Source organism: Neolamprologus brichardi, chromosome 7, assembly GCF_056152115.1.
Source record: "Neolamprologus brichardi isolate AB-2024 chromosome 7, ASM5615211v1, whole genome shotgun sequence".
Taxonomy (NCBI): domain Eukaryota; kingdom Metazoa; phylum Chordata; class Actinopteri; order Cichliformes; family Cichlidae; genus Neolamprologus; species Neolamprologus brichardi.
The window spans coordinates 40,460,174-40,472,905 of record NC_142110.1 but is presented as its reverse complement, the minus strand read 5'-3'; the positions used below and the strand labels follow the sequence as shown (position 1 = coordinate 40,472,905).

Below are 12,732 nucleotides of genomic sequence, written 5' to 3'. Positions count from 1 at the left end.
GCTGAAATAATCATTTTGTGGGGCATAATTATCACAACATTTTTTAGGTTTGTCTGGTTTGCAAACTGCATGTATATAGTAAGCCTTACACTGATCCACTATGCTGGTGGCAATCTGTTTCCCACTATCCTCTAACCATTTTCAAAATTTCCTTTATTACAGAACACAACATGTGTCCTCACAGCCTACACACTGAAAGTGGCAAGTTCTGATCCAGATTTGGATGCAGTACGGCTGGCCTGCTAGGTTCTTTCAAATGGCTATAAGACCTACAAAGACCTGATCTTACACAGCCAGACATTTCTCCACAGAGCTGTGTCATTATGATGAATGCTTGCTTCCCCATGTGCAAATGTTCCAACAAAACGTGCTCTCACCCACTTTTCAGAAGACTCGCCCCCACCATCATTTTATAAATGTTGCACAACCAAAAATGTTTGTGATCGGCCTAAGCAAATATAAAAAAGCAAAACAAAACTGACTGTTCTTCCCCCCGATACAGTAGCAGAATAATAACTGCACTCTATGGAAGTGAGTTGTGCTTATAGAATGCCTTATTAGAGTTTGAGGACATTGCATGAAACTTTGTATCTGTATATTCCCTACCTTGCCAAGTATTCCCCCGAGCTCCCATTGCTCTGTTGTTTATCCATACAATTGGTAGTCCCTGGTATGAGTGCCAAGGCAGGATTATCCTGGGCAGCACTGCCCACGGCACGCGCTCCGAGTTCTAATGAGTCATGGACGTAGTGATCCAGAGAAGGGGATCCCATGACCCCATGGGCCAGTAACCCCAGGGGTAACCCTTCTGTTCTCAGCTCAGCCACATTCTGGCTGTCTCCCAAGACCCAGTGAAACTCTGGAAGCGTCATCCGCGTGACCAGCGTCCACAAACGTCGCACCTCGCGAATGTCGCACCCAAATGTCACCAATCCTGTTGTGGCTGAGTGTTCTCTAAGGGTCTCCAGCTGTCGCAGGAGAGTTTGCTGCTGGTCTGATTTAGAAGAAGTGGATGAAGAAGAAGCAGAGGCAGCAGAGGAAAAATAGGGTAAGGTTGCAATACCTGATGCCACCGCTGAGGTTGGTAGTGCAGATGAAGATACTGAAGAGGTTAAGGCAATAGTTGTCAGGTTGACAAGAGTGCCCAGGTGAAAGCGGGTGTTGTTTTTGATGAGGAAAAGGAAGTCACTAATATTCCATTCCTGGCAGAGCAGAATGCTGATGTCCCACCAGCCATTCATCATCAGCAGGGTGTAGAGCAGCTGGGATTGTGGAGCCTCCACAGTTCGCATCGCCATTTGGAAATGTAGAGGATTCTGTGAAAAGTTGGTAAAAGGAGGACAGGTGTAATGGGAGTTGAATTGGCAAATGGAGTGGAAGGTAAAAAAAAAGTTGTAGGGGAAAAGTTGAAATAACAGAAAAAAACAGGGAAAAATGTGATTTTGAAAAGTGGAGGAGTGCATTTAAAAAGGTACGAGGTGAATAGGTGTGACAGGAGGAGAAGATTTAAGAGATTAAGATAAATGGATGAGAAAATGGCAAAAGCAGTGGAATTAAATAATATGAGATAGAGAGGAGGGACCGTTAAACATAAACAGAAGGAAATAAAGGAGGGAATAAAAATGTTGTGATCGGAGGACAAAGTGTCGATGGGAATCAGTTGGATTTTATATATGGGAGACAGATAGCAAGAGAGACACAGCATCAGATGATTGGTTTTGGAATTGATGATATTGTGAGAAAAAGCAACATGAGGATAGCGGAGAAATGATGTTGGTGAAAAAGAAAGAAATAGGATGGGCATAAGGAAGTGAAATAAAACAGAAGAGCAGAGGAAGAAACAGGAAAAAGAGAAGGGTTCATAAATCCAAATGTAGTTACTTTTTGTCTTCAGTTAACATAGTTTGCTGTGTATAATGGATAACCTCCACTTACCTGTTTCTATAAATAAAACTAATCACATTTTTTAAATGTGTAGTCACTTTAAGAATTGCAGTTCATTTCAAAAGAGCCCTTCACCTACTCAGCACCACAACATTTAATTTAGTTTACGCCTTTGTTGAATTTATGTGATTCAGAATTTCAGCAGTTGATTAATGACCTAGACAGATCAATGAGTACATGGTGGCTGATTACCACTAGGACCTCATCTGATACAATAAAATTGTGCAGTCTCATAGTATTGTTGCTGTGAGGAAAACCTTTCGCCAATTTTAGCATCTTTCTAGAAAGAAAGTAAAATGAGAAGCATGAAATAGATTTATTCCAAAATGTACGGCCTAACTGGCTTTAAGTTCTAAATCTGCTGGACCACCTCCAGAGGTAAAAACAATTCAGCGCTTTATGCAAGTAATGCAGCATTGCATGTATTGCACCATTGGTGACGCATTTCGTATTACTCTTCTTCTAATCGACATTTTTATTCTAAATAGTACATTTAAGATTCATTTGCTGCCTTTTAGGTCAGAGCTGGTTTAACTGTTTTCATACACTTGACATGTTTGAATTCGGTTCCTTTGTTCTGTTAATCTGTAATCAGCTAACAAATCCTTGCCAGTGTGGAAAACTTATTTCCAACCGTAGCAGTGCTACAAACAAAACTGCTGATTTTTTGGAACTTTGCCCCTAACATTAAATTAAGTAACAAACACTGGCTGATAAACAGTCCCCAGCGCCCTGTTATTTACATTGACTTGCCACTTTATTATGTACCCCTGTTCAGCTGCTCATTAAACACAGATATCTAATCAGCCAGTCATGTGGCAGTGACTCGATGCATTTAGGCTTGTAGACATGGTCAAGTCAACCTGCTAAAGTTCAAAACAAGCATCAGAATAAGGAAAAAAATGTGATTTAAGTGACTTTGACTGTGGGATAGTTTTTGGTGCCAGACAGCCTGGTCTGAGTGTCTCAGAAACTGCTAATCTACTGAAATTTCCCCTCTAAATCATCACTAGGGTTTACAGAGAATGACCCAAAAAAGAGAGGGCAGCACGGTGGCACGGTGGTTAGCACTGTTGCCGCACAGCAAGAAGGTCCTGAGTTCAATTCCACCATCAGGCCGGGGTCTTTCTGTGTGGAGTTTGCATGTTCTCCCCGTGTTTGCGTGGGTTCCCTCCGGGTACTCCGGCTTCCTCCCACCGTCCAAAGACGTAAGACCATAGGTTAATTGGATAATCCAAATTGCCACTAGGTGTGAATGTGCGAGTGAATGACAGTGCGAATGGTTGTCTGTCCCTGTGTGTTGGCCCTGCGACAGACTGGCGACCTGTCCAGGGTGTACCCCGCCTCTCGCCCTATGACAGCTGGGATAGGCTCCAGCGCCCCCCGCGACCCTGAAAAGGATAAGCGGAAGCGAATGGATGGATGGACCCAAAAAAGAGAAACTATTTAATTCAATAAGTGGAAGTTCTTAAAATAAAAATGCCATATGTCTGATGAGAATGGCCATGCTCCTTAGAGCTGCAAAAGGAAAGAAACTGTAACTCCAATAACTATGAATTACAACCATGGTATGCTGAATATCATCTCTTGATGCAAACATGTTGCACCTTGAAGATGACAGGCCATATCAGCAGAAGACCACACCTGGTACACCTGCTGTCAGCTAAGAACAGGAAGCTGAGGCTAAGATTATCACAGGCTCGCTGGTCTGATGAGTTTCAACATCTGGTGTAAACAACAAGAAAAACAAGGATCCATCCAGCCTTCTACCAACACTTAGTGGTAGTTATGGTGTAATGGAGTGGAGAATATTTTCTTGGCACAAAAATGATCCAGTTTGAGCAGAGCACCTTTGGGATGTGGTGGAACAGGAGATTCACATCACAGATTTGATGCCCACAAATTTGCAGCACCTGTGTGATACCATCATACCAATTTAGACCAAAACCTGAGAGGAAATTTTCAGATATGAAAAATTAAGGTACTTCCAAAGAGAGAAAGGCTCGAACTTAGCACTAGCAAGGTGTATCCAATGAAGTGTCCAATGAATTTCAGTTGCCACTATTCCAGCACACTAAAACCATGATTGCTCAAAATGTCAAACTTTATGAGCTCACGTTAGTTTGTAACCAACTATGAAACAGCAGTGCCGGTCTTTATATTGAATCCAGTCTTCTCTGCACATCTCTTTGATTTGAGATATCATGCCAAATCAAGTGAAATGCCTATAACTCTTGAACTTAAAAGTTTTATCAGTAGTCTGGCTAGTCTTTACACCCATGCCAAATTTAAGGTTTGCCAAAGTACAATAACAAATATTGCTTGATGCAAATTTCTGATACTCGAATTAACTAAAGGCTAAAGAACACAGTCCCATTCTTAACAGTTAACTCTTTAATGCTGTCATACATGCACTTTCCAATCCAATCCAACCCACTTTCATCGCAGCACCACCATCAGGTTGCTTACAAGACTATTATTATGTAAAACTTCCGTCTGTGCTTTTAGCTGACTCCTGAAAGCAAGTCGCAGCTTACGGCAGTAACATGGCAATTTCACCAGAATCTGCAAATTTCCAGTTTATATTTCTAATTCTAGTTTCAGTCTTATTTAATTTTATGTTCATGAAAGGTTATAAAAGTCTTTTTTTATTCGTACGCTGATGTATTCAAATTATGAATGAAAGACCATGTTGGTTTTAATAGCAGTTGAAATATTTTCTTCAAGAGTCTCAGAATAGAAACAAGATAAAAAGAGAGTCAATATTGAACTCAGCAGGTGTCTGAAGACATTACTGTCAGAGAATAAATAATCAAATTCACTATTAAGGTGAATAATTGATGTTGTTTTTCAAGTTGTTCTACACTGGTTAGTTCCAAAAGACATACCTTGTTAACAAAATGCTCAGTTCCATAGTGTTGAGCTATAGTCTGAAGCTCATTCATTGGCATAGTTATTTCCTGTTTGGTGGTAATGAATTTGCTAATTTGTTTGCAATAATCAGTTAAATGCAGACTACACACATAGATCAGAGCAGATACATTTGAAAGGTGACACTCTCATCCCTGTAATACTTGAAATAACATTAAATAGATCAGAGGGCTGCATGAGCTGCATGAGCTGCCAGATCTGCATCAGTATACCTCGGCATACTGTACCCAGTATACAATATGCCACTTAATCAGTCGCACACTTGTTTGCTTGCCTGAACCCATAACACCAAACACAGAATTAAAGTTGTTTAAGGGGCCTGAGTGACTCACTTTAATTGACTTTACAACTTTTACACAAGCTTTGCACAAAAAAGTTCATTAGATTAATCTGTTGTTTAATTTGATTTATCCCGTTAATCACTCTGTCTAATAGACATGCAAATAAGATATTTATTAATCAGCTTATTGCATATACATGGATAGATTATTGCTGGAACAAAAGCACCTACAAAAGCAATTGCAAATGTTTTATTTCAGATTTAAAAGTCCTCTATCAGGGAGGAAAATGGTAATGCAGTCCACAGGGCATCAGAGTCTCACCTGCTCTCATTCTCCAGGAGGATTGGATGGATTATTTTCAACTGCGGCACTTCTGCACTGTGATCTCCATAAATCTGTAACCCTCTCTTTGTTCTTCATGTAAATAAACAGGAAAAAAATTGTACAGAGTGTGGCTCCTTGCTCCCCTACATAAATACAGAGATCGGCTGCTTTCAGAGTGCTGTGAAATCCCGGCTCTGTTGTCACTGTGCTCTCTTTTTTTAATCCCTCCTTGCTTCAAAAAATGATTTCCCCCTGTGATTTCCACATCTAAAACACATTAGCTGCAACTTGTTGTGCTAAGAAACTTGCAGAGGTTGCTGTATGGTAAAAAAAAATGCATGGACTGACAGACTCATGAGCCAGTGGACAAATCCAGTAATAACTTAGTTATTGTTCTTAATACAATTAATCATCTAATCAAAGAAAAATCAATAACCATCTACCAATTTTTATTGTAATACAGTCGTTAGTTAACCAATTTAGTTAAATGAATGCATTGCAGAACAACTGAATTGTTATGGAAGACCTATTATGCTCAGTACCAGTTTAATATTTTTTATTTTTGTATTCCACTAGAAAAGCTGTGGAGGATCCACAGTTCAAAATAATCCTTATCTATCTGCACCCTCAGTTCATCCTCTGTCTCCCTTCAAGGCCAGCCTTGCCTTGAAGCCAAGTCTCTTCTGATTGGATGGCCCTCGCAAACAGGTTTGAACACTGCGTGGGAGATACTGCACTGATCACAGCTAGAGCTGTGTGGCTGAGATGATCGCGTTAATGATACCCACTCTCTTGACATCATGATGGAAACTAAGGATTAAGAGCAGTCTAAAGCTCAAACCTTTGGCTCCAAAGGCATTCTTGCACATATATTAAACTTAGTACTTAACATGGGCCTATTATACTTTTTTATACCACATATACTGTTAGATTGCTGGATGTTTTAAAGATTGCAAGTCGACTGCTCAAACTGAATGACCATTTGCATGACACTATGTGGAAAGGCTGCTTAGCACAGACAGAATTTATTGCATGTTTTCTGTAGGTCTGATTACATTGGAGCAGTATACCTAATAAAGTGTTTATATGGTATATATTGCACATGCATCATTATATTGGTGCATATCCTATGGTAGCAATGTTGATTTTTTGCACCAGTTAGTGCTGACACATAACTGGAATAAGTAGCAATTGATATTTGCATATATCCTTTAAGTTGTCAGTGAAGATGCTCTGTCTTTCTGTATATATGCGTGTATGTAGCTATCTTTCCACAGTCTCTGGGTCAGCATGGGATATATTTCCACTTTAAAACTAAGTCCCCCTATCTGAGATGACTGGTATTTCCCAGAGAGCTTCCTTTTGCCAAGAGTTCGTCAGTTCTTTGGCTTTTATATGCTAAATTCTCATCTCTTTCCTGCTATCAAAACCACTCACCACAACTCCCAGCCCAGTTCCTTTACTCTGAGGTCACTTTATCCTTTGCTCCATAATCTCCATATTCTCATGCAGCTTCATCATTCTGACACTTACATAACATACTGTGGGCAGATCACGTTATCAAAAGGTTTTTTTTTTTTTATGATTCATTGTATTACACAAATGTTCAGCTGTGAACCTTGTCTTTAAAATTTGACTTTAAACTTTTCCAGGATAAAAAAAAACTCAAGGTCAAACAAAGTGCGGAAATAAACACTAATGAGATCATCTCAAGACATCCAAAAAGTTTTTGCACTTTTCACACACAAAAAATGTTTTAGAGAAATTGCTGTCAGCCTGCAGTTGGGATTTGCCAGTGAAACTAGATTGAGTCAGAAGGGAGTTAAGCCATTTCTCTAAAAGTCTCACACAAGCACTGCACACACTATTTCCTAGCACATGTTCATCCTTCCATTCAACAGTCTTCCCATCTACTCCTCTATCAATCAATCATCCTTAACTTTTGGTTTGTCAGCTGTATCCATTACTGTTATTTCACTTCTAGGAATCAGTTTTGACTTTAAACACCTGCTGACTCCTTACAGAGAAACCCTTCCTTGTGCACAAAGCAGGAAATTAGATATTATCCTAGAAACACACACACACATTCTTACGCACACACATACACCAACACATAAACAGACACAAACTGTCTGACAAAGCCACACACACACACGTTACTATACCCTAGTAGGTGGCAAGTATCCCAGAACCCTTCAGTCCAGCTAATGGGTTTGGATGTGTGCATGAAAAAACACATTCTTTGTCCCTCCTTTGGATGTTTGTGTGTAGAATATTACAAATACAGAAACACACGCAGATTGTTGGCTTTCTCTCACTGATGTGCAATATCTCTTCTTTGTAGCATCACCCAATTAAAGAGGTTTACAGTGTATTACACCAAATCATTTTTGGGAATGTGCGTGTGGCTATTCCTTCTTGTGCTCGATAGCACAAACAAATAAGGGGGCAAACTCACAGCAGGTGATTTTTCCACAGAATTATTACTGATGCCCCTCCACGCTAATAAATATAGTATTTACAATACTAACTAGTTTCCCCTTTGCTCTCATTTTAGCTGCAAACTCCACCAGCAAGCTTCGCACTGTTGTGCAAGAGTTTATTTTTCAACCATCTACAACTTAAGAAGTGCTGCTGCTTTTGCCTTAACTGTTAAAAATTCACATAAATCAGAATAAAAATCCATTTCATTTTATACTGGTTTCAGGGTATTGTTTTATTTTCCAAAAGCCCTGACAAGAATCTATATTGTGTTTATATATATATATATATATATATATATATATATATATATATGTATATATATAGATAGATATATATATATAGATAGATATATAGATATATAGATATATACACATTTATATGATGCCTGTAAACAACAAGTATTCAAAATTTTCACAACTTGTCTAGCTATTAAAATTTTTTGAGCACTTTTGACTCATATACCTAAGTCTGAGTAAATAAAGAGTTACAATTACAAAAGAATCAATGTTTGTGCCAAAAGAAATGTTTACTTGTACTGAAGGATTAAAGTGCCTTATTATTTATAATAATAATAAGGAGTGTATATTGGTATATGGAAAATAAATCAGAACACCACTGCAAACTTTAGTATATACAGGGATGTAATGGTTTCCTGCCAAGTCTGGACTCCATATGGTATACACAAGGAACTGTACTCAAGGTATTTCCAGTGGTATAATGTAAACTACTAATGAAGCAAGGTTTTAGCCTCACTGTAAAACCACCAAAATACACTCAAAATCTCCTCCATGGGTTATTATGTGGATTCACCTCTTGAACTGGTCCAATGAGAGGAGTGTTATGCAGCTTAAAACGGTTCTGCATGAATGAGTTTTTCTTGTATGCTACAGTTTTCTGACACTAATCTCATTATTAGATATGGGCCTGCTAAATATTAGTAGCTGGGTGGCTAAAGGAGCAACCTTTTACTTCTTTGTTAAAAGGAAAGGTGTTAGGTCATAAATGTACATGCCAACACAGTGATTTAACTAAAGAGTGTTGTCTGCCTTCACCTCCGTTGTCCAGCAAATGAGATGTCAAAATATAGCATCACACTGACTTATGACTAAGAGTTTTGACTGCACTATACTGCCGTAACCTCCTTCACCACAGTGCTGAACGTCTACTCATGCAGACATAGTGGGATTCTGAATATCAACAAAGTATTTGTTTATGTATCTATACCGCGGGGCATGTGCTGCTAGGTGCACACTGTTGTTGACTGCACACTGTCAATCAAACCATTTTTAAACATTTTATTCTGCAGAAGCAGAAGCACTGTTCTTCTTTTTGCTGAAACACCCTTTAAATTCAGTAGATTTCAGCACCATGGACAGAGCGGCTTTTCCCCATGCTCCTTTTGTCTTTGACTGTTTAATTAAACTTTTTTTTTTCAGAGTTATGAAAGCCAGCTTGTGCCATTTCACCTTAAATTGTGCCATTTAAGTTTGATTGACTAGGTAAACGCTGAACAAGAACGGGAAGATCTGTGCTCTTGTTGAAAGGACATCAACAATCAGCCACTGAAGGAGGCGTTTCTAGCTCCAGTCCCTGGCTTAAATGATGGCCACTGATGGCTCGCGGTGCACTGTAGTCTGTATCCACACGTATTTAAATTAGTTAAATAAATTACATGCATTCGGTGCATGGTGTACACGCACTTTAAAGAGGTTGTCAGACTGCGGTGTAAAGTTTCTTGCGTTATATTACTATAACACGTCAAACCAGTGCAGACACAGCACATTGCAGTTGTATGCCGAAGTGAAGCAATCAACAGTTAACAGTTCAAATTTAGCTAGGAAATAACTTTTTACCTTACTGTGGCGCGAGAACTCCCTCTGCACAACGCTGACTACAGGTACCTGAAGCGCGAGTGAGACGAATTCCAACTTGACGAACTCGTCCCTGTTCCGTGGAAAGGCGATCATGGCAGAAACCCCCTGCACAACCACAGTGTGACATACACTCTCCACGAAGGACAGAGGGTCCTCGTTTTCGGGGTTGCCCGTAGAGGAAAAGGAGAACGCGGGCAGTTCTCCGAGTGTGGATCCAACAGCCATGACAATCTCCAAGGATAAATTGTAGGGTAGCAACCCAGCCCGGTTCAGAGCCTCGACGGCGAGCAGAACCGAGTCTCGGGGTGCGAACACGCGATTTTCCGCCGAGGTGTTCTCCTCCCGTTGGCGTGCCTGGCTTTTACTCCTGTTTGCGCCCCGCTGACTGTTAACGGACGCTCTAGTCCTAAGGCTTCCATACCCAGGCGCACTGGCACTTGTTTTAAACGGTCTTTCCAACTCCAACTGCTGCTCTTCTGTCAACTCTCTTTCGTTTCCCCAGTCCTCAGAGCTGCTGACAGCCCTAGCAGAGAGCAAGCGAGGCTGAACGTGCAGAGCTCCTATCCGAACCGTGTGGCCGATTCGTTTGAGCACTTGGCACGGTTGCGGGTGCGAGTGAGCGCAAATCGGGAGAAAGATGAGAGCGCACAACACTAAACATATTAGTGGCAAGACCCTGGTGCCTGGTCGCGCTGCCGGGCCACTCATCATCACCATCCCCACCGACTTCATCATCCCCGCTCCACAGCTCCACCGGATGCCCGGTCCAACCACACAGCGGCTGAACACCGGGACCGCTCCGTTGGTCTGCGTCTTGGCCCCCTGCCTGTGGCCCTGGTGTGCCGCACAGACCAGCGGTAGCCCCCGCAACAGGACCGGTTCCAGCTCGTGGTAAAGTTGTGCGTTTTCCCTCGGACACAGACAACAGGCTGCTGAGGCGCGAGATTAGGCACGAGCCGCGCACAAGCAAAAAATTATCCCCAAAAGTGCTGTTTTTCATCTCAAAAGATTTTCATCATTCAAGCCTCGGATTACTAAACATGTCGTGGAAACAAACGGCAACATTTCCACATATTCCACAGGCAGAAAAGAAAATGCAGCAGAGTGTGTAGGCAAGCCCTGCCTAGGTCGAAAAAGGTTAATGCGCATCAAACACATTCCAAAGCAGTGAAATCCACCTCTGGAAAAGTCTGATAGCTTAATGGAGTCAAAGGAAAATCATCCCATTATCATCCACAAGGCAGGGGCAAAGGCAGCTGTTTTTTTTTTTTTAAACGTTTCCCCCTTCTTAAAAAAACACCCAGAAAAACAAAAGACACCCAAGTAGAAGCTTTCCAGAGCGCACGCGCTGCTTGGCTCGAGTCAGCCTCTGTGCTGGTGAGACCACTGGCACCAGAGCGTGGTCTTTCTGCGCACATTCCAAGGAGATTTAACCCCATGTTTACTTTACAACCCAGCCACCCCTCACTTTTCACAGTGTCAGTGCGAAAGAAATGCGGACATGGTCATGGGCATGGTACTGGTGTCATTTATTCATAATCCTGACATGTCAAAAAAAAAAAAAAAAAAAAATACAGCACATTGATTATGTGTCACATGGGAAGATTTGTGAGATTTTACTGGAGACAAAACCAGACAGCTACCTGTTTTATGTATGAGGACATCCAATCATACATTGTTTAACGGATGTGTTTCTTTGGTAACTCACATGTCAGAGGTCACCTGGGACCCAATCAGCAGGCCGAGTTTAAACAGGATCCAGATTAACGATTGGTTAATGGTCTGATGGTCTGATCTAGATTAATGATTGGCTAATGATCACTTTTGAAATAGGAGGCACGCCCACTGAGATAGTGGAAGATAGATGACCCTGATCGATCCAATATGGGCTGACCTTACAGGAAAGGACTGAAACAGGGAGAGAGTCAGGGAAGAGAAATTTTGACAGGAGAGGAGCGGGAGGTGGTGACTAATGGTAGGTAGGAGGAGAGAGAAGCAGAGGTTATGGTGAGAGGGGGAAAAAGCTTAGGAGGGAATTGTGGATAAGAGATGAAAAGTGAGGAGAGGAGAATGGTAAGTGGGGAAGAAGAGCAGAGGAGTGAGAGAGGAGAAGAACAGGTAAATGGAAATAGAATGTGAGGTGATATAAGATGGTGCTTCAGCTGCTGCGTCTTTAAAGAATCAAGGCTATTGAAGAAGATGAAAAAACAGATGGAGGGAAAACAGAAAGAAAATTACATCAAGAGACATATTCAAGGTGAGAATTAAGCCTGTCTTGCACTGTGTGTTGAAGTGGGATACCAGGCCACCATATGCTGCATAGCTCTTTTCATAAGGGCTTCACAGTGTTCATTCTTATTCCAGGTCTTGATGAAAAAATAGGTCAATCACATAAATATTGAAGATTACCTCCACATGCCATTTAAATATGGCTTACTGGTGGAATTTCCCACTTGTATATAAATACTGAAAATGTGTTTTCAGCACTTTCATATTGTAGCCTGGTATCCTCACCTGACTCGAGGAAATTCCTCGTTTTTTGAGACAGTATGATCATTCTGTTTGGAAGGAATATTTCCAAAGTATTAAACAACCGCCACACATCAAACGACTATTGTGTGGTCAACTAGTCATCAGGGTTGGCTTGGTCATATGCAAACAATAACACACTTTTCTTAGTCTCCAGAGGCCCACACTTTCACAGTGCCCTATTACTTTTAATTTTATTTTTTAAAATCTCATACTTTTAGTAATCCAATCTGAGAGATAATAGGAAATGTGGTCAAGTCACAGACAGGATAGAAATGACAACTTTTATTTAAAATAACCATTTTGTAACCCAAACTTTGCTTTCATCCAAGAATGGTCCATTTGCAGTATCCACTGCCTTTTAT

At 40.9% G+C, this 12,732-nt stretch overlaps 1 protein-coding gene across 1 annotated transcript in view; it reads right to left on the bottom strand.

The window, feature by feature from the left end:
• Nucleotides 1–10,608, bottom strand: part of grin3a (glutamate receptor, ionotropic, N-methyl-D-aspartate 3A) — a 53,945-nt gene extending 43,337 nt beyond the window's left edge. Inside the window, exons 1-2 of the mRNA XM_087844450.1 lie at nucleotides 9,818–10,608; nucleotides 607–1,316 (exon numbers count right to left, since the gene is read on the bottom strand). Coding sequence (XP_087700576.1) covers nucleotides 607–1,316; nucleotides 9,818–10,573 — 1,466 coding nt within the window. The 5' untranslated portion in view covers nucleotides 10,574–10,608. The remainder of the gene's footprint in view (nucleotides 1–606; nucleotides 1,317–9,817) is intronic.
• Nucleotides 10,609–12,732: the final 2,124 nt, after the last annotated feature.